At 42.3% G+C, this 24,683-nt stretch overlaps 1 protein-coding gene across 1 annotated transcript in view; it reads left to right on the top strand.

Annotated features, from left to right (window-relative positions):
- CENPE (centromere protein E) overlaps positions 1-24,683 on the top strand; it is a 261,773-nt gene that overhangs the window by 85,408 nt on the left and 151,682 nt on the right. Inside the window, exons 38-42 of the mRNA XM_053703505.1 lie at positions 117-422; positions 10,850-11,218; positions 11,346-11,651; positions 11,984-12,352; positions 12,479-12,784. Coding sequence (XP_053559480.1) covers positions 117-422; positions 10,850-11,218; positions 11,346-11,651; positions 11,984-12,352; positions 12,479-12,784 — 1,656 coding nt within the window. The remainder of the gene's footprint in view (positions 1-116; positions 423-10,849; positions 11,219-11,345; positions 11,652-11,983; positions 12,353-12,478; positions 12,785-24,683) is intronic.

Genomic DNA, 24,683 nt, shown 5'->3' with positions numbered 1-24,683 from the left:
TAAAAACACATACTCTAACCTTTGGATAATTGTGTTCTATTGAATTTGTTGCTATCCACAATTGATTTTGACCTATACCTTATGTGTTATTTGCTTTTAATTTGCTTTTTATGAAGGTTTTGAATCTTAAAAATGAATTGCACCAGAAGACTGCTGAGGAGCAACAAAAAACTGACAAATATGAACAAGTCACACACAACCTTAAATTGAAGGTGGATGAACTAACTGAGACTGTAACATACGCAGAGTCAGCACTAGTGGCCTTGCGCATGGAGAAGATTGATGATGAACAAAAATTAACTGATCTTCAGCAGAAGATGGACATTGTTATCCAGGAAAGGGATGAACTGCTGAATGCGAAGGAGAATCTTACAGCTGTGAGTGAGCAATTGAAAGAAGCCCTAGAACATAATATTTCAAAGGTAATGGGGGGGGGTTATTGTTCTCCAAGTATTTCCCAATATACTCCCAGGCATTATTGAATAATTTTACTGTCTCTTCCTATCATAAGTAATGACTTCTGTCCTTCTCATAAGCTAAACTAGGCCTAGATTTGGAATTTGGCGGTAAAAGGGCTGTTAACGCTCCGCGGGCTTTTTTCTGGCCGCACCATAAAATTAACTCTGGTATCGAGAGTTCAAACAAATGCTGCGTTAGGCTCCAAAAAAGGAGCGTAGAGCATTTTTACCGCAAATGCAACTCTCGATACCAGAGTTGCTTACGGACGCGGCCGGCCTCAAAAACGTGCTTGTGCACGATTCTCCCATAGGAAACAATGGGGCTGTTTGAGCTGAAAAAAAAACCTAACACCTGCAAAAAAGCCGCGTTCAGCTCCTAACGCAGCCCCATTGTTTCCTATGGGGAAACGCTTCCTACGTCTGCACCTAACACTCTAACATGTACCCCGAGTCTAAACACCCCTAACCTTACACTTATTAACCCCTAATCTGCCGCCCCCGCTATCGCTGACCCCTGCATATTTTTTTTAACCCCTAATCTGCCGCTCCGTAAACCGCCGCAACCTACGTTATCCCTATGTACCCCTAATCTGCTGCCCCTAACACCGCCGACCCCTATATTATATTTATTAACCCCTAATCTGCCCCCCTCAACGTCGCCGACACCTGCCTACACTTATTAACTCCTAATCTGCCGAGCGGACCTGAGCGCTACTATAATAAAGTTATTAACCCCTAATCCGCCTCACTAACCCTATCATAAATAGTATTAACCCCTAATCTGCCCTCCCTAACATCGCCGACACCTACCTTCAATTATTAACCCCTAATCTTCCGAGCGGAGCTCACCGCTATTCTAATAAATGTATTAACCCCTAACGCTAAGTCTAACCCTAACACTAACACCCCCATAACTTAAATATAATTTACATCTAACGAAATAAATGAACTCTTATTAAATAAATGATTCCTATTTAAAGCTAAATACTTACCTGTAAAATAAACCCTAATATAGCTACAATATAAATTATAATTACATTGTAGCTATTTTAGGATTAATATTTATTTTACAGGCAACTTTGTAATTATTTTAACCAGGTACAATAGCTATTAAATAGTTAAGAACTATTTAATAGTTACCTAGTTAAAATAATAACAAATTTACCTGTAAAATAAATCCTAACCTAAGATATAATTAAACCTAACACTACCCTATCAATAAAATAATTAAATAAACTACCTACAATTACCTACAATTAACCTAACACTACACTATCAATAAATTAATTAAACACAATTGCTACAAATAAATACAATTAAATAAACTAGCTAAAGTACAAAAAATAAAAAAATATTTACAAACATAAGAAAAATATTACAACAATTTTAAACTAATTACACCTACTCTAAGCCCCCTAATAAAATAACAAAGCCCCCCAAAATAAAAAATTCCCTACCCTATTCTAAATTAAAAAAGTTACAAGCTCTTTTACCTTACCAGCCCTGAACAGGGCCCTTTGCGGGGCATGCCCCAAGAATTTCAGCTCTTTTGCCTGTAAAAGAATAAATACAATACCCCCCCCCCAACATTACAACCCACCACCCACATACCCCTAATCTAACCCAAACCCCCCTTAAATAAACCTAACACTAAGCCCCTGAAGATCTTCCTACCTTGTCTTCACCATACCAGGTTCACCGATCCGTCCTGGCTCCAACATCTTCATCCAACCCAAGCGGGGGTTGGCGATCCATCATCCGGTGCTGAAGAGGTCCAGAAGAGGCTCCAAAGTCTTCCTCCTATCCGGCAAGAAGAGGACATCCGGACCGGCAAACATCTTCTCCAAGCGGCATCTTCGATCTTCTTCCATCCGGTGCGGAGCGGGTCCATCTTGAAGCAGGCGACGCGGATCCATCCTCTTCTTCCGTTGTCTCCCGACTAATGACGGTTCCTTTAAGGGACGTCATCCAAGATGGCGTCCCTCGAATTCCGATTGGCTGATAGGATTCTATCAGCCAATCGGAATTAAGGTAGGAATTTTCTGATTGGATGATGGAATCAGCCAATCAGAATCAAGTTCAATCCGATTGGCTGATCCAATCAGCCAATCAGATTGAGCTCGCATTCTATTGGCTGTTCCGATCAGCCAATAGAATGCAAGCTCAATCTGATTGGCTGATTGGATCAGCCAATCGGATTGAACTTGATTCTGATTGGCTGATTCCATCAGCCAATCAGAAAATTCCTACCTTAATTCCGATTGGCTGATAGAATCCTATCAGCCAATCGGAATTCGAGGGACGCCATCTTGGATGACGTCCCTTAAAGGAACCGTCATTCGTCGTCTAGTCGTCGGAAGAAGAGGATGGATCCGCGCTGGAGGTCTTCAAGATGGAGCCGGTCGTCATCGGATGGAAGAACATAGAAGATGCCGCTTGGAGAAGATGTTTGCCGGTCCGGATGTCCTCTTCTTGCCGGATAGGAGGAAGACTTTGGAGCACCGGATTATGGATCGCCAACCCCCGCTTGGGTTGGATGAAGATCTTGGAGCCAGGACGGATCGGTGAACCTGGCATGGTGAAGACAAGGTAGGAAGATCATCAGGGGCTTAGTGTTAGGTTTATTTAAGGGGGGTTTGGGTTAGATTAGGGGTATGTGGGTGGTGGGTTGTAATGTTGGGGGGGGGGGGGTATTGTATGTTTTCTTTTACAGGCAAAAGAGCTGAACTTCTTGGGGCATGCCCCGCAAAGGGCCCTGTTCAGGGCTGGTAAGGTAAAAGAGCTTGTAACTTTTTAAATTTAGAATAGGGTAGGGAATTTTTTATTTTGGGGGTCTTTGTTATTTTATTAGGGGGCTTAGAGTAGGTGTAATTAGTTTAAAATTGTTGTAATATTTTTCTTATGTTTGTAAATATTTTTTTATTTTCTGTAACTTAGTTCTTTTTTATTTTTTGTACTTTAGATAGTTTATTTAATTGTATTTATTTGTAGCAATTGTGTTTAATTAATTTATTGATAGTGTAGTGTTAGGTTAATTGTAGGTAATTGTAGGTAGTTTATTTAATTATTTTATTGATAGGGTAGTGTTAGGTTTAATTATATCTTAGGTTAGGATTTATTTTACAGGGAAATTTGTTATTATTTTAACTAGGTAACTATTAAATAGTTCTTAACTATTTAATAGCTATTGTACCTAGTTAAAATAAATACCAAGTTGCCTGTAAAATAAATATTAATCCTAAAATAGCTATAATATAATTATAATTTATATTGTAGCTATATTAGGATTTATTTTACAGGTAAGTATTTAGCTTTAAATAGGAATAATTTATTTAATAAGAGTTAATTTATTTCGTTAGATGTAAATTATATTTAACTTAGGGGGGTGTTAGTGTTAGGGTTAGACTTAGCTTTAGGGGTTAATCAATTTATTAGAATAGCGGTGAGCTCCGGTCGTCAGATTAGGGGTTAATAATTGAAGTTAGGTGTCGGCGATGTTAGGGAGGGCAGATTAGGGGGTTAATACTATTTATTATAGGGTTAGTGAGGCGGGTTAGGGGTTAATAACTTTATTATAGTAGCGCTCAGGTCCGCTCGGCAGGTTAGGGGTTAATAAGTGTAGGCAGGTGTCGGCGACGTTGAGGGGGGCAGATTAGGGGTTAATAAATATAATATAGGGGTCGGCGGTGTTAGGGGTAGCAGATTAGGGGTACATAGGGATAACGTAGGTGGCGGCGCTTTGCGGTCGGAAGATTAGGGGTTAATTATTTTAAGTAGCTGGCGGCGACGTTGTTGGGGGGGGCAGGTTAGGGGTTAATAAATGTAATACAGGGGTCGGCGGGGTTAGGGGCAGCAGATTAGGGGTACATAAGGATAACGTAGGTGGCGGTCGGCAGATTAGGGGTTAAAAATTTTAATCGAGTGGCGGCGATGTGGGGGGACCTCGGTTTAGGGGTACATAGGTAGTTTATGGGTGTTAGTGTACTTTAGGGCACAGTAGTTAAGAGCTTTATGAACCGGCGTTAGCCAGAAAGCTCTTAACTCCTGCTATTTTCAGGCGGCTGGAATTTTGTCGTTAGAATTCTAACGCTCACTTCAGAAACGACTCTAAATGCCGGCGTTAGAAAGATCCCATTGAAAAGATAGGATACGCAAATGGCGTAGGGGGATCTGCGGTATGGAAAAGTCGCGGCTGAAAAGTGAGCGTTAGACTCTTTAATCACTGACTCCAAATACCAGCGGGCGGCCAAAACCAGCGTTAGGAGCCTCTAACGCTGGTTTTGACGGCTACCGCCGAACTCCAAATCTAGGCCCTAGTGTTTAAGTTTTCAGTCTTATGAATTAAAAATATATATATTCCATTATACTTTTTGTACATGTTTTTTTCTTCTGTTAAGTGTGATCAGTCCACGGGTCATCATTACTTCTGGGATATTACTCCTCCCCAACAGGAAGTGCAAGAGGATTCACCCAGCAGAGCTGCATATAGCTCCTCCCCTCTACGTCACTCCCAGTCATTCTCTTGCACCCAACGACTAGATAGGATGTGTGAGAGGACTATGGTGATTATACTTAGTTTTATATCTTCAATCAAAAGTTTGTTATTTTAAAATAGCACCGGAGTGTGTTATTACCTCTCTGGCAGAGTTTGAAGAAGAATCTACCAGAGTTTTGCTATGATTTTAGCCGGAGTAGTTAAGATCATATTGCTGTTCTCGGCCATCTGAGGAGTGAGGTAAACTTCAGATCAGGGGACAGCGGGCAGATGAATCTGCATAGAGGTATGTAGCAGTTTTTATTTTCTGACAATGGAATTGATGAGAAAATCCTGCCATACCGATATAATGTCATGTATGTATACTTTACACTTCAGTATTCTGGGGAATGGTACTTCACTAGAATTACACTGTAAGAAATACATAAAGCTGTTTAATAACTAGAGATTATGTTTAACGTTTTTGCTGGAATGTAAAATCGTTTTCATTTGCTGAGGTACTGTGTGAATAAATGTTTGGGCACTATTTTTCCACTTGGCAGTTGCTTAATCTGTTTTTCTGACAGTTTCTGTTCTCCCTCACTGCTGTGTGTGAGGGGGAGGGGCCGTTTTTTGGCGCTTTTTCTATGCATCAAATATTTCAGTCAGCAACTCATTGTATTCCCTGCATGATCCGGTTCATCTCTACAGAGCTCAGGGGTCTTCAAACTTATTTTGAGGGAGGTAATTTCTCTCAGCAGAGCTGTGAGAATTATAGTTTGACTGAGATAAAAAACGTTTATTCTGTAATTTGTTTCCTGCTTTCAGAATTTGTTATCTTTGCTAATGGGATTAAACCTTTGCTAAAGTTGTGTTGTTTACAAGGATTGAGGCTATAACTGTTTCAATTTATTAATTTTCAACTGTCATAGATCTTCTGTGCTTCTTAAAGGCACAGTACATTTTAATATTATTCTAATTGAATTGTATTTCCAAGTTGCAAGTTTATTTGCTAGTGTGTTAAACATGTCTGATTCAGAGGATGATACCTGTGTCATTTGTTGCAATGCCAAAGTGGAGCCCAATAGAAATTTATGTACTAACTGTATTGATGCTACTTTAAATAAAAGTCAATCTGTACAAATTGAACAAATTTCACCAAACAACGAGGGGAGAGTTATGCCGACTAACTCGCCTCACGTGTCAGTACCTACATCTCCCGCTCAGAGGGAGGTTCGTGATATTGTAGCGCCGAGTACATCTGGGCGGCCATTACAAATCACATTACAGGATATGGCTACTGTTATGACTGAGGTTTTGGCTAAATTACCAGAACTAAGAGGTAAGCGTGATCACTCTGGGGTGAGAACAGAGTGCGCTGATAATATTAGGGCCATGTCAGACACTGCGTCACAGGTGGCAGAACATGAGGACGGAGAACTTCATTCTGTGGGTGACGGTTCTGATCCAAACAGACTGGATTCAGATATTTTAAATTTAAACTGGAAAACCTCCGTGTATTACTAGGGGAGGTGTTAGCGGCTCTGAATGATTGTAACACAGTTGCAATACCAGAGAAAATGTGTAGGTTGGATAAATATTTTGCGGTACCGACGAGTACTGAGGTTTTTCCTATACCTAAGAGACTTACTGAAATTGTTACTAAGGAGTGGGATAGACCCGGTGTGCCGTTCTCACCCCCTCCGATATTTAGAAAAATGTTTCCAATAGACGCCACCACAAGGGACTTATGGCAAACGGTCCCTAAGGTGGAGGGAGCAGTTTCTACCTTAGCTAAGCGTACCACTATCCCGGTGGAGGATAGCTGTGCTTTTTCAGATCCAATGGATAAAAAGTTAGAGGGTTACCTTAAGAAAATGTTTGTTCAACAAGGTTTTATATTGCAACCCCTTGCATGCATTGCGCCGATCACGGCTGCAGCGGCATTCTGGATTGAGTCTCTGGAAGAGAACATTGGTTCAGCTACTCTGGACGACATTACGGACAGGCTTAGAGTCCTTAAACTAGCTAATTCATTCATTTCGGAGGCCGTAGTACATCTTGCTAAACTTACGGCGAAGAATTCAGGATTCGCCATTCAGGCACGCAGGGCGCTGTGGCTAAAATCCTGGTCAGCTGATGTTACTTCTAAGTCTAAATTGCTTAATATACCTTTCAAAGGGCAGACCTTATTCGGGCCCGGGTTGAAAGAGATTATCGCTGACATTACAGGAGGTAAAGGCCATGCCCTGCCTCAGGACAAAGCCAAAGCCAAGGCTAGACAGTCTAATTTTCGTTCCTTTCGTAATTTCAAAGCAGGAGCAGCATCAACTTCCTCTGCACCAAAACAGGAAGGAGCTGTTGCTCGCTACAGACAAGGCTGGAAACCTAACCAGTCCTGGAACAAGGGCAAGCAGACTAGGAAACCTGCTGCTGCCCCTAAAACAGCATGAATTGAGGGCCCCCGATCCGGGATCGGATCTAGTGGGGGGCAGACTTTCTCTCTTCGCCCAGGCTTGGGCAAGAGATGTTCAGGATCCCTGGGCGCTAGAGATAATATCTCAGGGATACCTTCTGGACTTCAAATACTCTCCTCCAAGAGAGAGATTTCATCTGTCAAGATTGTCAACAATCCAGACAAAGAAAGAGGCGTTTCTACGCTGCGTACAAGAGCTCTTCTTAATGGGAGTAATCCATCCAGTTCCACGATCGGAACAGGGACAGGGGTTTTACTCAAATCTGTTTGTGGTTCCCAAAAAAGAGGGAACTTTCAGACCAATCCTGGACTTAAAGATCCTAAACAAATTCCTAAGAGTTCCATCGTTCAAGATGGAGACTATTCGGACAATTTTACCTATGATCCAAGAGGGTCAATACATGACCACTGTAGATTTAAAAGATGCTTACCTTCACATACCGATTCACAAAGATCATTATCGGTACCTAAGGTTTGCCTTCCTAGACAGGCATTACCAGTTTGTGGCTCTTCCATTCGGATTGGCTACAGCTCCAAGAATCTTCACAAAGGTTCTGGGTGCTCTTCTGGCGGTACTAAGACCGCGGGGAATCTCGGTAGCTCCATACCTAGACGACATTCTGATACAAGCTTCAAGCTTTCAAACTGCCAAGTCTCATACAGAGTTAGTGCTGGCATTTCTAAGGTCACATGGAGGGAAGGTGAACGAAAAGAAAAGTTCACTCGTTCCACTCACAAGAGTTCCCTTCCTGGGGACTCTTATAGATTCTGTAGAAATGAAGATTTACCTGACAGAGGACAGGCTAACAAGACTTCAAAGTGCTTGCCGCACCCTTCATTCCATTCAACACCCGTCAGTGGCTCAATGCATGGAGGTAATCGGCTTAATGGTAGCGGCAATGGACATAGTACCCTTTGCACGCTTACACCTCAGACCACTGCAACTGTGCATGCTAAGTCAGTGGAATGGGGATTACTCAGACTTATCCCCTTCTCTGAATCTGGATCAAGAGACCAGAAATTCTCTTCTATGGTGGCTTTCTCGGCCACATCTGTCCAGGGGGATGCCATTCAGCAGACCAGACTGGACAATTGTAACAACAGACGCCAGCCTTCTAGGTTGGGGTGCCGTCTGGAATTCTCTGAAGGCTCAGGGACAATGGAGTCAGGAGGAGAGTCTCCTGCCAATAAACATTCTGGAATTGAGAGCAGTTCTCAATGCCCTCCTGGCTTGGCCCCAGTTGACAACTCGGGGGTTCATCAGGTTTCAGTCGGACAACATCACGACTGTAGCTTACATCAACCATCAGGGAGGGACAAGAAGCTCCCTAGCTATGATGGAAGTATCAAAGATAATTTGCTGGGCAGAGTCTCACTCTTGCCACCTGTCAGCAATCCACATCCCGGGAGTGGAGAACTGGGAGGCGGATTTCTTAAGTCGTCAGACTTTCCATCCGGGGGAGTGGGAACTTCATCCGGAGGTCTTTGCCCAAATACTTCGACGTTGGGGCAAACCAGAGATAGATCTCATGGCGTCTCGACAGAACGCCAAGCTTCCTCGTTACGGGTCCAGATCCAGGGATCCAGGAGCAGTCCTGATAGATGCTCTGACAGCACCTTGGGACTTCAGGATGGCTTACGTGTTTCCACCCTTCCCGTTGCTTCCTCGATTGATTGCCAGAATCAAACAAGAGAGAGCATCAGTGATTCTAATAGCACCTGCGTGGCCACGCAGGACTTGGTATGCAGACCTGGTGGACATGTCATCCTGTCCACCTTGGTCTCTACCTCTGAAACAGGACCTTCTGATACAGGGTCCCTTCAAACATCAAAATCTAACTTCTCTGAAGCTGACTGCTTGGAAATTGAACGCTTGATTTTATCAAGACGTGGATTTTCTGAGTCAGTTATTGATACCTTAATACAGGCTAGGAAACCTGTTACCAGAAAGATTTACCATAAGATATGGCGTAAATACCTATATTGGTGTGAATCCAAAGGTTACTCTTGGAGTAAGGTTAGGATTCCTAGGATATTGTCTTTTCTACAAGAAGGTTTAGAAAAGGGTTTATCTGCTAGTTCATTAAAGGGACAGATCTCAGCTCTGTCCATTCTGTTACACAAACGTCTGTCAGAAGTTCCTGACGTCCAGGCTTTTTGTCAGGCTTTGGCCAGAATTAAGCCTGTGTTTAAAACTGTTGCTCCACCATGGAGTTTAAACCTTGTTCTTAATGTTTTACAGGGCGTTCCGTTTGAACCCCTTCATTCCATTGATATAAAGTTGTTATCTTGGAAAGTTCTATTTTTAATGGCTATTTCCTCGGCTCGAAGAGTCTCTGAATTATCAGCCTTACATTGTGATTCTCCTTATTTGATTTTTCATTCGGATAAGGTAGTCCTGCGTACTAAACCTGGGTTCTTACCTAAGGTAGTTACTAACAGGAATATCAATCAAGAGATTGTTGTCCCTTCTTTATGCCCAAATCCTTATTCAAAGAAGGAACGTCTACTGCACAACCTGGATGTAGTCCGTGCTCTAAAATTTTACTTACAGGCAACTAAGGAATCTTCTCTGTTTGTCATTTACTCTGGGCAGAGGAGAGGTCAAAAAGCTTCCGCTACCTCTCTTTCTTTTTGGCTTCGTAGCATAATTCGTTTAGCTTATGAGACTGCTGGACAGCAGCCTCCTGAAAGAATTACAGCTCATTCTACTAGAGCTGTGGCTTCCACTTGGGCCTTCAAGAATGAGGCCTCTGTTGAACAGATTTGCAAGGCTGCAACTTGGTCTTCGCTTCATACTTTTTCCAAATTTTACAAATTTGACACTTTTGCTTCATCGGAGGCTATTTTTGGGAGTAAGGTTCTTCAGGCAGTGGTTCCTTCTGTATAAAGAGCCTGCCTATCCCTCCCGTCATCCGTGTACTTTTGCTTTGGTATTGGTATCCCAGAAGTAATGATGACCCGTGGACTGATCACACTTAACAGAAGAAAACATAATTTATGCTTACCTGATAAATTCCTTTCTTCTGTAGTGTGATCAGTCCACGGCCCGCCCTGTTTTTAAGGCAGGTAAATATTTTTTAATTTATACTCCAGTCACCACTTCACCCTTGGCTTTTCCTTTCTCGTTGGTCCTTGGTCGAATGACTGGGAGTGACGTAGAGGGGAGGAGCTATATGCAGCTCTGCTGGGTGAATCCTCTTGCACTTCCTGTTGGGGAGGAGTAATATCCCAGAAGTAATGATGACCCGTGGACTGATCAGACTACAGAAGAAAGGAATTTATCAGGTAAGCATAAATTATGTTTTTTTGGGGGGGGGGGTTACCACAAGAATTTATATTAAAAAAAAATTGTAGCTCAAATGTCCCATTTAAACTACTGTATAGATTGGCATTGGTGCCTGTAAAAAAATAAATATTTTCCTAATATGTATGTTTCAGGAAACTATTGACAGACTAGATGACCAACGTCTGAGTTTTCAAGAGACATTGGTAAAGGAAACTGAAATGCAGCTGGAGCAGACCACGTGTGAAACATCAGAGACGGTGCAAAATAGTCAGCTAGAAGTAACTTCTGTAATTGCGGGAGCTGAACAGTCACCTGTGAAACATCTTTCAAAAACTGAAGACCTTAATGAAGCTCCCTTAGATCTTTGTCATGCTGAAATTGAACAAGAGCGTAGTCAGCAAAGTTGTTCCTCTGAGATAAAACTGCTAGAGGAGACTCTGCAGACTACCGAGGCATTAATGGAAACTATACAAAATGAGAAGAGAGAGCTAGAAAACCAGCTACATGTCCTTCGGGAAGAGGTAACATTATAATGCGAAAATGATAAATATTAAAAACACATACTCTAGCCTTTGGATAATAAATTTGTGTTCTATTGATTTTGTTGTTATCCACAATTGATTTGCTTTTAATTTGCTTTTTATGAAGGTTTTGAATCTTAAAAATGAATTGCACCAGAAGACTGCTGAAGAGCAACAAATAACTGACAAATATGAGCAAGTCCAACACAACCTTAAATTGAAGGTGGATGAACTGACTGAGACTGTAACATACGCAGAGACAGCACTAGTGGCCTTGCGCATGGAGAAGATTGATGATGAACAAAAATTAACTGATCTTCAGCAGAAGATGGACATTGTTATCCAGGAAAGGGATGAACTTCTGAATGCAAAGGAGAGTCTTACAGCTGTGAGTGAGCAATTGAAAGAAGCCCTAGAACATAATATTTCAAAGGTAGGAGGGTGTTCTTTTTTGCAAGTATTTCCCAATATACTCCCAGGCATTTTTGAATTTTACTGTTCTTCCTATCATAAGCAATGACTTCTATCCTTCTCATAAGCTAAACTAGTGTTTAAGTTCTTAGTCTTATGAATTAAAATATATATATATTCCATTATACTTTTTGTACATGGGGTTTTGTTTTGGGAGGGTTACCACCAGATTTATTTATTTAACAAAAAAAAAAAAATTCTAGCTCAAATGTCCCATTTAAACTACTGTATAGATTGGCATTGGTGCCTGTTAAAAAAAAAAAAATTAATGTTTTCCTAATATGTATGTTTCAGGAAACTATTGACAGACTAGATGACCAGTGTCTGAGTTTTCAAGAGACATTGGTAAAGGAAACTGAAATGCAGCTGGAGCAGACCACGTGTGAAACATCAGAGACGGTGCAAAATAGTCAGCTAGAAGTAACTTCTGTAATTGCGGGAGCTGAACAGTCACCTGTGAAACATCTTTCAAAAACTGAAGACCTTAATGAAGCTCCCTTAGATCTTTGTCATGCTAAAATTGAACAAGAGCGTAGTCAGCAAAGTTGTTCCTCTGAGATAAAACTGCTGGAGGAGACTCTGCAGACTACCGAGGCATTAATGGAAACTATACAAAATGAGAAGAGAGAGCTAGAAAACCAGCTACATGTCCTTCGGGAAGAGGTAACATTATAATGCGAAAATGATAAATATTAAAAACACATACTCTAACCTTTGGATAACAAATTATGTTCTATTGAATTTGTTGCTATTCCCAATTGATTTGCTTTTAATTTGCTTTTTATGAAGGTTTTGAATCTTAAAAATGAATTGCACCAGAAGACTGCTGAAGAGCAACAAATAACTGACAAATATGAGCAAGTCCAACACAACCTTAAATTGAAGGTGGATGAACTGACTGAGACTGTAACATACGCAGAGTCAGCACTATTGGCCTTGCGCATGGAGAAGATTGATGATGAACAAAAATTAACTGATCTTCAGCAGAAGATGGACATTGTTATCCAGGAAAGGGATGAACTGCTGAATGCAAAGGAGAGTCTTACAGCTGTGAGTGATCAATTGAAAGAAGCCCTAGAACATAATATTTCAAAGGTACGAGGGTGTTCTTTTTCTCCAAGTATTTCCCAATATATTCCCAGGCATTATTGAATAATTTTACTGTCTCTTCCTACCATAATCAATAACTTCTATCCTTTTCATAAGCTAAACTAGTAGTTCTCATTCTTATACATTAAAAATAAAATAAGGGGTGTCATGTTAACTAAGCTAAATTAATTCCCTAGCTACAATACAATATCTATATAAAGTGTATCCCTAGTTATATGCCTCCTGTAAGATATACTAATTTCTCTTCAAGATTTTGTATACTTTATCATACCCTATTTGTACTAGACAGTCTGTTTCACTTTTCTGATTTAACATTGTATTACCAATGTATTCAAAAAGTCTTACCTGTTGACTTTCATATTTGGCGGTATATTTTAAACAATAGAACGTAATTCTCTATCTTGTCTTCACCTCTTTAATGCCTTTTAACTTTCCTAATCATCAATGTAGTGACTCTACACCAGACAGTGAATTAAATAAGGATGAATATATATCATCCATTACTCCAATATTATTCATGATCAGTCCTAAGATGGTCACATTGAACCCCATCACTGAACTAGTATCTTTGATGTATAGTTCACCCAATGATACTAAAGGTGACAAAAATGTATCACAAAAAATTGTAGCAGGCTCTACACTGAACATATTGTGACTACAGTTGGCCATCCTGGGGGCTTTGTTGGTTGCTTGTGTACCTTAGGAACTACATCAAATACCAGTTTTGTTTTTCTATTGGTTTATTTGTGTGTTTACTTATTTATTGGGAACCAGCTGCTGATTTTGTGGCTGCACAAATATGTATTGAATTATACTGAATATATCATTTATATCATTCTTTTTAAAACTGAGGTTAGCCTTAGAGGGAAGCTAAATACTAAAAATGCTAGCTAAAATAAAGTTGTCAAAACAAAGACTAGCCTGAGAAGGTTGGCACCTCAGTTTATAACTACACCTCAGATAATAAGATACTCCCACAAATGGAATTACTAGAAAAAGAATATAACTGGACATCAAATTGGTTTGCATACAGAAAAATGCATGACTATCTTACAAATATTCACAATCCTTTACGCCCCTTAACTAACTTAAAGACATTATTTACATTCCCACCACCCCTTTCCCATGCAATGTCTTTAATTTATAAAATATTAAAACAACCTCCTCCAGGTCATCTACCAAATTTTATTGACCATTGTGAGACAGACAGAGGAGAATATTACCACAACAAGCTGTATCTTTCAGAACACTATGTCCTCTTCGATTTCAGCTAATATGCTAGTAATTCATTTTACAATTGTGCATAGGTGGTATCTCTCACACTCTCTCTCCCCGGAAGCTTAAAAGTTTATACCCCAGAAAAAGCAATAAATGTTGGAAATGATGACATGTAGACAGTACTCTAGGTCATATGTACTGGTGGTGTCCAGACCTATAGCTTTTGGTTAAATATTATTCAGGACATAGATAGAAACAATCATTTTACTTGTCTTGCTAACCCATTAATGACTCCTGAATAAAAAAAAAACAAAATTTAAATTACATTTAAATTCAAATTTTCTTTCCAATAGCATGGAGAGTCCACAAATCCATTCTAATTATTAGTGGGAATTCAACTCCTGGGCACCAGGAGGAGGCAAAGAACACCCCAGCAAAGCTGTAAACATCACTCCCACTTCCCATAAAACCCCAGTCATTCTTTGTCTTGTACATCAGGAGGATGTGTGAAGATGGTGTCTGAAGATATTTGATCCTTTAATGGGTACTTTTCCCTGCAAGGAAGGATTGGGGCTATGCTGTGTCCATCTAATCCTCTTTAGTAAGAGTAATGGTGGATTTTAACAGTTGGAAGACAGCAAGTTACTCCTTGCTTACCTTCTAACATTTATGCTACCCCAATATTGAAAACCAGGGTTGGTTACTCTACTTTTCTTTTTCTACAGGTCCCTGTCAGAGGTCGGGTTGAGTCTCATACCTGAGGAGCGGTTTCCTGCCCTGCAGCTGGATCCACAGGTAAGTGCTCTCTCCTTCCAGGTTAGAAGAATTCAGCACTTAGGAGGTTAATCGCTCAGTGGACATAAATTGGGACTTATTTATTTATTTATTGGAAATATACTTAAGGGCAGCACCGACAGGGCACTTTAACTGGTAAGGAGCTTAAGGGGTTAATGGTCCCCTTTTTGATATAAGGCTTACTATGAGAGTGGGACATCTCTCATTGGGCTAATATATTTTTTGCCCTTATAATGGGAGTGATTTTTTTTTTGTGTGGGGTATATTTATGGCTTATCGCCCTTCCGACAGTCTTGTGTTTATTAAGGATCTTAGTGCCGACAGCGCAGCGTAACTCATGCACTTTTTCTATGTGGCGCAGTTGTTTTCTTTCCTAAGATATGGAGAGTCCACAACGTCATTCAATTACTAGTGGGAATATCACTACTGGCTAGCAGGAGTAGGCAAAGAGCACAGCAGCAAAGCTGTTAAGTGTCACTCCCCTACCCATAATCCCCAGTCATTCTCTTTTTTGCCTCTGTCAATGAAGGAGGTGAAGTTTTGATGTCTGAAGAATTGAATCCTTTTTCAGGTACTTTTCCCTGCAAGCAAGGATTTGGGTCTAGCTGAGTCCACTTTAATCTCTTCAGTAGAGTAGTGGCTGCTTTTAAGCAGTTAGGAAGTTGTGAGGTGGTCCTTACTTTGTTTCCTAACATATTGTTTCCCTTGTTATAGAAAGCCAGAGTTAGTTACTCTGTTCTTTCTTTTTTCTACAGGTCTCTGTAAGGAGTATGTGTCCTTTCACACCTTGTGAGCTGTCTCCCTGCCGGACAGCTAGATTGCAGGTAAGTGCTTTTGTCTTCTTGGTACTGGGGACTTGCACTTAGAAAAAATTTCTCTGTATTATTATCTGGGACTTTAAATCCTTAAGGTAGGATTTTATTATGGTAGTGGGCAGGCACTAATTTATGTGATTTGGAGAGTTGAGAGTTAATTTATTTCATGGTATGGAAGAAGTTAACCTATATTACTTTTATGGCTCTTGTTTTATTTAATAATGAGGTTTATAAACAATGTGGATGACATCTGTCTCAGGGCACATGTTTCCGGAGACCTTCCTGGGTGATTGTGACCATGGACACCAGCCTGGTAGGTTGGGGAGCAGTCTGGGACTCGTTAAAGGCGCAGGGACTATGGACTCGGGAGGAGTCTGCTCTCTCCATAAACATATTGGAATTGAGTGCGATTTACAATGCTCTGATGGCTTGGCCTCAATTGTCCTTAGCCCGGTTTATCAGGTTTCAGTCGGACAACATTACCTCAGTGGCTTACATCAACAACCATGGAGGAACTCTGAGTTCCTTAGCCATGAAGGAGGTGGCACAGATTATTCAGTTGGCGGAAGCTCACAATTGTCTGCCATCCACATTCCTGGAGTGGACAACTGGGAAGCAGATTTCCTGAGCTGACCGACATTTCATCCGGGGGAGTGGGCTCTCCATCCGGAGGTGTTCTCCAGGTTAACCCTCAAATGGGGGGTTTCGGGGATGGATCTGATGGCGTATTGGCAGAACGCCAAGCTTCCAAGGTGTGGTTCAAGGTCGAGAGATCCTCAGGCCGCTCTGATAGATGCTCTGGTGGATCCTTGGGATTTCGGTCTAGCATACCTGTTTCCTCAGTTTGTTCATTCCACAAATTATTGCTTGTATCAAACAGGAGAGAGCATCAGTAATTCTAATAGCTCCTGCATGGCCTTCGGATAGAAATATTAATCAGGAAATTGTTGTTGTTGTTCCTTCTCTCTGTCCCAATCCTCCTCCTCATAAAGAACGTCTGTTGCATAACTTGGATGTTGTGCATGCTCTAAAATTCTACCTACAGGCGGCTAAGGGTTTTCGCCAGTCTTCTGCCCTGTTTGTTTGTTTCTCAGGAAAGCGTAAGGGACAGAAGGCTACTGCTACTTCTCTTTCCCTCTGGTTGAGAAGTATAATTTGTTTTGCTTATGAGACTGCTGGACAGCAGCCTCCTGAGAGATATACAACTCATTCCACTTGGGCTGTCTCTTCTTCTTGGGCTTTCAATAATGAAGCTTCTGTGGAACAGATTTGCAAGGCTGCAACTTGGTCCTCTATGCATACTTTTTCCGAATGTGATACTTTTTCCTCGACTGAGGCCTCTTTTGGGAGAAAGGTTCTTTAAGTGGTGGTGCCTTCTGTTTAGGTCTGCCTGTCTTGTTCTCCCTCCCTGTTCATTCTGTGTCCTCTAGCTTGGGTATTGGTTCCCACTAGTAATTGAATGACGTTGTGGACTCTCCATATCTTAGGAAAGAAAACAAAATTTATGCTTGCCTGATAAATTTATTTCTTTTCGGATATGGAGAGTCCACGACCCCACCCTTTATTAAGACAGTTATTTTTCACTAAACCTCATGCACCTCTACACCTTTGTGTTATTCCTTTTCCATTTCCCTTCGGTCGAATGACTGGGGATTATGGGTAGGGGAGTGACACTTAACAGCTTTGCTGTGGTGGTCTTTGCCTCCTCCTGGTGGCCAAGAGTGATATTCCCACTAGTAATTGAATGACGTCGTGGACTCTCCATATCCGTAAAGAAAGAAATTTATCAGGTAAGCATAAATTTCTCAGCTGACTTGGAGAGCGGAGTGGCTGCTTATCTCCATACTTCGATGCAAGCTTGGATTCGGAGGAGTCTAGGTGTCGATCCTGCTTAATGCTTATAACGATATGGGCATTTTCGAGTCTATTAGGTAAAACATTAGACTCTCTAGTGGGATTTAAAGGGACATTATACACTAGATTTTTCTTTGCATAAATGTTTTGTAGATCCATTTATATAGCCCATACAGTTTTTTTGTTATGTTTTGTTTTTTAAATGGATAGGTTTGCTTATTTTTTAAATAACATTGTTCTGATTTTCAGACTCCTCCTAACCAAGCCCCAAAGTTTTAGGAGAATACCGACGTATACCTACTCCAGCTTGCTTTTGTTTGTGTAAAGGGTCTTTCTCTTACAAGGTGTATCCAGTCCACGGATTCATCCTTACTTGTGGGATATTCTCATTCCCTACAGGAAGTGGCAAAGAGAGCACACAGCAAAGCTGTCCATATAGCTCCCCCTCAGGCTCCGCCCCCACAGTCATTCTCTTTGTCGCTCTAATTCTTTTATAACAGATGCCGCTTTGCAATTAGCTAAGTTAGCGGCGAAAAATTCTGGTTTTGCCATCATGGCGCGCAGAGCGCTCTGGCTGAAATCATGGTCGGCTGATGTGTCGTCTAAAACTAAGTTACTGAATATCCCTTTCAAGGGAAAGACCCTTTTCAGGCCAGAGTTGAAAGAGATTATTTCGGATATCACTGGGGGAAAGGGCCATGCCCTCCCGCAAGATAGGCCTTTTAAGGATAAAAACAAGGCTAATTTTCGTTCCTTTTGCAACTTCAGGAGCGGTCCTGCTTCAACCTCTGCAACCGCAAAGCAGGAGGGTAACACTTCACAGCCCAAGGCAACCTGGAAGCCTTTGCAGGGCTGGAACAAGGGTAAACAGGCCAAGAAGCCTGCAGCTGCTACTAAGACAGCATGAAGGGGTAGCCCCCGATCCGGGACCGGATCTGGTAGGGGGCAGACTCTCTCTTTGCTCAGGCTTGGGCAAGAGATGTTCCCGATCCCTGGGCATTAGAGATAGTTGCTCAGGGATATCTTCTAGATTTCAAGGACCTTCCTCCAAGGGGAAGGTTCCACATTTCTTGTCTGTCTACAGACCAGACAAAGAAAGAGGCGTTCTTACGCTGTGTAGAAGATCTAATCAAGATGGGAGTGATATGTCCAGTTCCAATTACAGAACAAGGACTGGGTTTTTACTTGAACCTGTTTGTGGTTCCCAAAAAGGAAGGAACTTTCAGACCAACCCTGGATCTAAAAATTCTAAACAAATTCCTCAAAATTCCATCCTTCAAGATGGAGACCATTCGGACAATCTTACCGATGATCCAGGAAGGTCAATATATGACTACCGTGGATCTAAAGGATGCGTACCTTCATATTCCTATCCACAAAGATCACCATCCGTTCCTAAGGTTCGCTTTTCTGGACAAGCATTACCAGTTCGTGGCCCTTCCCTTCGGGTTGGCCACCGCTCCAAGAGTTTTCACAAAAGTGCTAGGGTCCCTTCTAGCGGTACTAAGACTGCGGGGCATTGCAGTAGCACCCTATCTGGACGACATCTTGATTCAGGCGTCGTCTTTTCCCAGAGCCAAGGCTCATACGGATATTGTTCTGGCCTTTCTAAGGTCTCACAGGTGGAAGGTGAACACCGAAAAAAGTTGGAATGGGGATTATGCAGATTGGTCTCCTCAAATCCAACTGGACCAGGAAACCAGAGATTCTCTTCTCTGGTGGTTGTCTCAGGGAATGTGCTTCCGCAGACTGGAGTGGATCATCGTAACGACCGACGCCAGTCTGTTAGGCTGGGGCGCGGTCTGGGGCTCCCTGAAAGCTCAGGGTCTATGGTCTCGGGAAGAGTCTCTTCTCCCGATAAACATTTTGGAACTGAGAGCGATATTCAATACGCTCCAGGCTTGGCCTCAGCTAGCGGCGGCCAAGTTCATCAGATTTCAGTCGGACAACATCACGACTGTAGCATACATCAATCATAAGGGAGGAACAAAGAGTTCCTTAGCGATGAAGGATGTAACCAAGATAATCAGGTGGGCGGAGGATTACTCCTGCCACCTATCTGCGATTCACATCCCAGGAGTAGACAACTGGGAAGCGGATTTCCTAAGTCGTCAGACTTTTCACCCGGGGGAGTGGGAACTTCACCCGGAGGTATTTGCTCAGCTGACTCAGCTTTGGGGCATTCCAGAGTTGGATCTGATGGCGTCCCGTCAGAACACCAAACTTCCTCTTTACGGATCCAGGTCCAGGGACCCCAAGGCGGCTTTGATAGATGCTCTAGTAGCGCCTTGGTCCTTCAATCTGGCCTATGTCTTTCCACCGTTTCCCCTTCTCCCTCGGCTGATAGCCAGAATCAAACAGGAGAAGGCCTCGGTAATTCTGATAGCGCCAGCGTGGCCACGCAGGACTTGGTATGCAGACCTAGTGGACATGTCATCTGTCCCACCATGGACACTGCCAATGAGACAGGACCTTCTAATACAGGGTCCATTCTTGCATCCAAATCTAGTTTCTCTGCAGCTGACTGCTTGGAGATTGTACTCTTAATTCTATCCAAGCGTGGGTTCTCTGAATCAGACATAGATACTCTGATCCAAGCTAGAAAACCTGTCACCAGGAAAATTTACCATAAGATATGGCGGAAATATCTTTGTTGGTGTGAATCCAAGGGTTACTCGTGGAGTAAGATTAGGATTCCAAGGATATTGTCTTTTCTCCAAGAGGGATTGGAGAAAGGGTTATCAGCTAGTACCTTAAAGGGACAAATATCTGCTCTGTCTATCTTGTTACACAAGCGTCTGGCAGAAGTACCAGACGTTCAAGCGTTTGCACAGGCTTTAGTCAGAATCAAGCCTGTCTATAAACCTGTGGCTCCTCCATGGAGTCTAAATTTAGTTCTTTCAGTTCTTCAAGGGGTTCCGTTTGATGCTTTACATTCTATAGATATTAAGTTATTATCTTGGAAAGTTTTGTTTTTGGTAGCTATATCTTCTGCTCGAAGAGTTTCAGAATTATCTGCTTTGCAGTGTAATTCACCCTATCTGGTGTTCCATGCCGATAAGGTAGTTTTTGCGTACCAAACCTGGTTTTCTTCCTAAAGTGGTTTCTAATAAGAACATTAACCAGGAAATCATTGTTCCTTCTCTGTGTCCTAATCCATCCTCAAGGAAGGAACAACTATTACACAATCTTGATGTGGTTCGTGCTTTAAAATTCTATTTACAAGCAACTAAAGATTTCAGACAAACATCATCCTTGTTTGTTGTCTATTCTGGTAAGAGGAGAGGGCAGAAAGCAACTGCTACCTCTCTTTCCTTCTGGCTGAAAAGCATCATCCGATTGGCTTATGAGACTGCTGGACAGCAGCCTCCTGAACGAATTACAGCTCATTCCACCAGAGCTGTGGCTTCCACATGGGCTTTCAAGAATGAGGCTTCTGTTGAACAGATTTGTAAGGCAGCGACTTGGTCTTCACTGCATACTTTTGCCAAATTTTACAAATTCGATACTTTTGCTTCTTCGGAGGCTATTTTTGGGAGAATGGTTTTGCAAGCAGTGGTGCCTTCCGTTTAGGTTACCTGTCTTGTTCCCTCCCTTCATCCGTGTCCTAAAGCTTTGGTATTGGTATCCCACAAGTAAGGATGAATCCGTGGACTGGGTACACCGTGTAAGAGAAAACAGAATTTATGCTTACCTGATAAATTACTTTCTCTTACGGTGTATCCAGTCCACGGCCCGCCCTGGCAATTAAGCCAGGTTGAAATTTCTTGTTTAAACTACAGTCACCACTGCACCCTATGGTTTCTCCTTTTTCTCCTAACCGTCGGTCGAATGACTGGTGGGGCGGAGCCAGAGGGGGAGCTATATGGACAGCTTTGCTGTGTGCTCTCTTTGCCACTTCCTGTAGGGAATGAGAATATCCGTGGACTGGATACACCGTAAGAGAAAGTAATTTATCAGGTAAGCATAAATTCTGTTTTTCATAGGGAAGGGGGAGTGTCTATTTCCCACTTGCAGTGGGTGTTCCAGTAACCTTTTAAACAGAGCTAAACTGGAAGCTTCTAAGTAAGTTTTTAAACTGTTTTATACTGGATTTCTATATCCGTATCTGTGCATATTATTCTTTCGCAACAGTGAAGGTAAACTTTAATGAATGAGAGCCTGGTTTTTAAAAAATACTATTAAAAACTGGGCTTTCATTCATCAAAGTTTACCTTCACTTTAAGGGACAAAAATCATCCTCTTCCTCCTCCAAGCCTGAGCAAATCAAGACTTCATGGAAATCAGCATGAAGGGTCCACCCCCGATCCAGTCATGGATCAGGTGGGGGTAGGCTTTTCTTCTTTAAGCAGGCTTGGATTTGCGATGTCCCAGATCCTTGGGCGGTGGAAGTAGTCTACCAGGGGGCTACAGGACAGGATTCAAATCTTGTCCTCCACGAGGCAGGTTTATCCTGTCAAGGTTATCTGCAAACCATATAAAGAGAGAGGCTTTCTTAAACTGTGTAAAAGATCTCGCTTCTCTAGGAGTGATTTGTCACAGTTCCTCTGGCAGAACAGGGCCAAGGATTCTATTCCAATCTGTTTGTGGTTCCCAAGAAAAAAGGGAACTTTTCGACTCATTCTAGACCTCAAGTGTCAACAAATTTCTCAAGGTCCCGTCCTTCAAAATAGAGACTTTCCGTTCTATTCTCCCTTTAATTCAGGAGGATCAGTTTGACAACCATAGACCTGAACAACGAGCATCTTCATGTTCCTATTCACAAGGAACATTTCCAATTCCTGGGTTTGCCTTTTTGGACAAACACTTCCAATTTGTAGCCCTACCTTTTGGCCTAGCCACTGCCCCTAGAATCTTTACAAAGGTTCTAGGGGCTCTTTTGGCAGTGGCCAGATTTTAAGGAATTGCAGTGGCTCCGTACCTGGACGATATCTTGGTTGAGGCGCCATCTTTACATTTTGCAAGATTCCATACAGATTCTCTGTTGTCGATTCTTCGCTCTCACGGGTGGAAGGTAAATCTGGAAAAGAGTTCCTTGGTACCAAATACAAGGGTATGTTTTCTGGGACGATCATAGACTCTCTCTCCATGAAGATTTTCTTGATGGAGGTCAGAAAATCCAAACTTCTTGCTGCCTGTCTTTCTCTTCATTCCTCTATCTGTCCATTAGTGGCAATATGTATGGAAGTAATTGGTCTCATGGTGGCTTCCATGGACAGTATTCAGTTTGCTTGATTCCATCTGAGACCTCTACAGTTATGCATGCTCAGACAATGGAACGGAGACCACTCAGACCTCTCTGAGGATAGTCTTAGACATCCGGACAAGAGATTCTCTGTCCTGGTGGCTCTCTCAGGACAATGTCTTAAGGCACTTGCTTCCTGAGACCATCTTGGGAGATTGTGACCACGGACGCCAGCCTTTCGGGCTCAGGAGCAGTTTGGGGTTCCTTAAGAGCTCAGGGACTTTGGACTCAGGAGTCTGCCCTCCCAATAAACATTCTAGAGTTGAGAGCAATCTTCAATGCACTGATAGCTTGGCCTCAACTAAGTTTGGTCTGGTTTATCAGATTCCAATCGGAGAACATTACCTCAGTGGCGTACATCAACCACCAGGGAAGTACTCGGAGCTCCTTAGCTATGAAGGAGGTGACTTGCATACTTCAGTGGGCGGAGTCTCACAATTGTCACCTTTCTGCCATTCACATCCCAGGGGTGAACAACTGGAAAGCGGATTATCTGAGCAGGCAGATCTTTCATCCCGGGGAGTGGGCACTTCATCCAGAAGTCTTCTTGATGATAACCCTTAGGTGGGGAGTTCCGGAGTTGGATCTGAAGTCATCTCGTCTAAATGTCAAACTTCCAAAATACGTATCAGAGATCCGCAAGGAGCTCTGGTTGACGTTCTGGCTGTTCCTTGGGACTTCGGTTTCATTTTTCTGTTTCCTCCGTTTGCCCTTATTCCTCAGGTGATAGCTGGAGCGGGCATCAGTGATTCTAATCACTTTAGCTTGGCCTTGCAGAATCTGGTTTGCGGACCTGCTAAGGATGTCTTCCCTTCCCCCTTGGAAGTTGCCTCTGAGGAAGGACCTTCTACTTCAGGGACCTTTCCTCCATCCAAACCTAGATTCTCTGAAGCTGACTGCTTGGCGATTAAACGCCTAGTTTTGTGTAGACAAGGTTTTTCAGAAAAAGTTTATTGATACCATGCTTTAGGCTCATAAGCCGGTAACTCACAAGATTTACCATAAGGTGTGGCGTAAATACCTTTTTTGGTGCAAATCTACGGGTTTCCCTTGGGGTAAGGTGAAGGCTCCCCGCATCCTGTCTTTTCTTCAGGAGGGCCTGGAGAAGGGCTTGTCAGTCAGTACTCTGAAAGGTCAGGCCTCTGCCCTTTCAATCCGTTTGCATAAACGTCTGACGGACTTGCCAGATGTTCAATCCTTTTTTTCAGGCCTTTGTCAGAATCAGGCCTGTGTTAAAATCTGTTGCTCCTCCATGGAGCCTTAATCTTGTACTTAGAGTTCTGCCGCAGGCTCCGATTGAGCCTATGCACACTGTTGATATTAAATTGTTATCCTGGAAAATCTTCTCCCTATTTCCTCTGCTCATAGAGTCTGAGCTTTCGGCTCTGCAATGTGACCCCCCATACCTTATTTTTCATGTGGATAAGGCGGTCCTTCGTACCAAGTCAGGATTTCTTCCTAAGGTTGTGTCGGACCGCAATATTAATCAGGAAATTGTCGTTCCTTCATTCTGTCCTAATCCTCCTTAGAAGGAACGTCTTTTGCATAACCTAGATGTTGTGCGTGCTCCTCAGTTGTATCTGCAGACAACTGGAGACTTTCGACAATCTACTGCTCTTTTTGTTGTGTTCTCTGGCAAACGCAAGGGCCAGAAGGCCACTTCTTTTACTCTTTACTTTTGGTTAGGAAGTGTTATTAGGTTGGCTTATGAGACAGCTGGACAACATCCTCCTGAGAGGATTACTGCTCATTCAACTAGGGCTGTCTCTTCTTCCTGGGCCTTTAAAAATGAGGCTTCTGTGTAATAAATCTGCAAGGTGGCCTGTTGGTCCTCGGTGCATACTTTTTCTAAATTCTACAAATTCAATGTTTTTACCTCGATTGAGGCTTCTTTTGGGAGGAAAGTTCTTCAAGCGGTGGTGCCTTCTGTTTAGGTCCACCTATCGTTTTCTCCCTC

Source organism: Bombina bombina, chromosome 2, assembly GCF_027579735.1.
Source record: "Bombina bombina isolate aBomBom1 chromosome 2, aBomBom1.pri, whole genome shotgun sequence".
Lineage (NCBI taxonomy): Eukaryota > Metazoa > Chordata > Amphibia > Anura > Bombinatoridae > Bombina > Bombina bombina.
The sequence above is the reverse complement of the archived record's forward strand: the minus strand, read 5'-3'. Positions and strand labels throughout refer to the sequence as shown.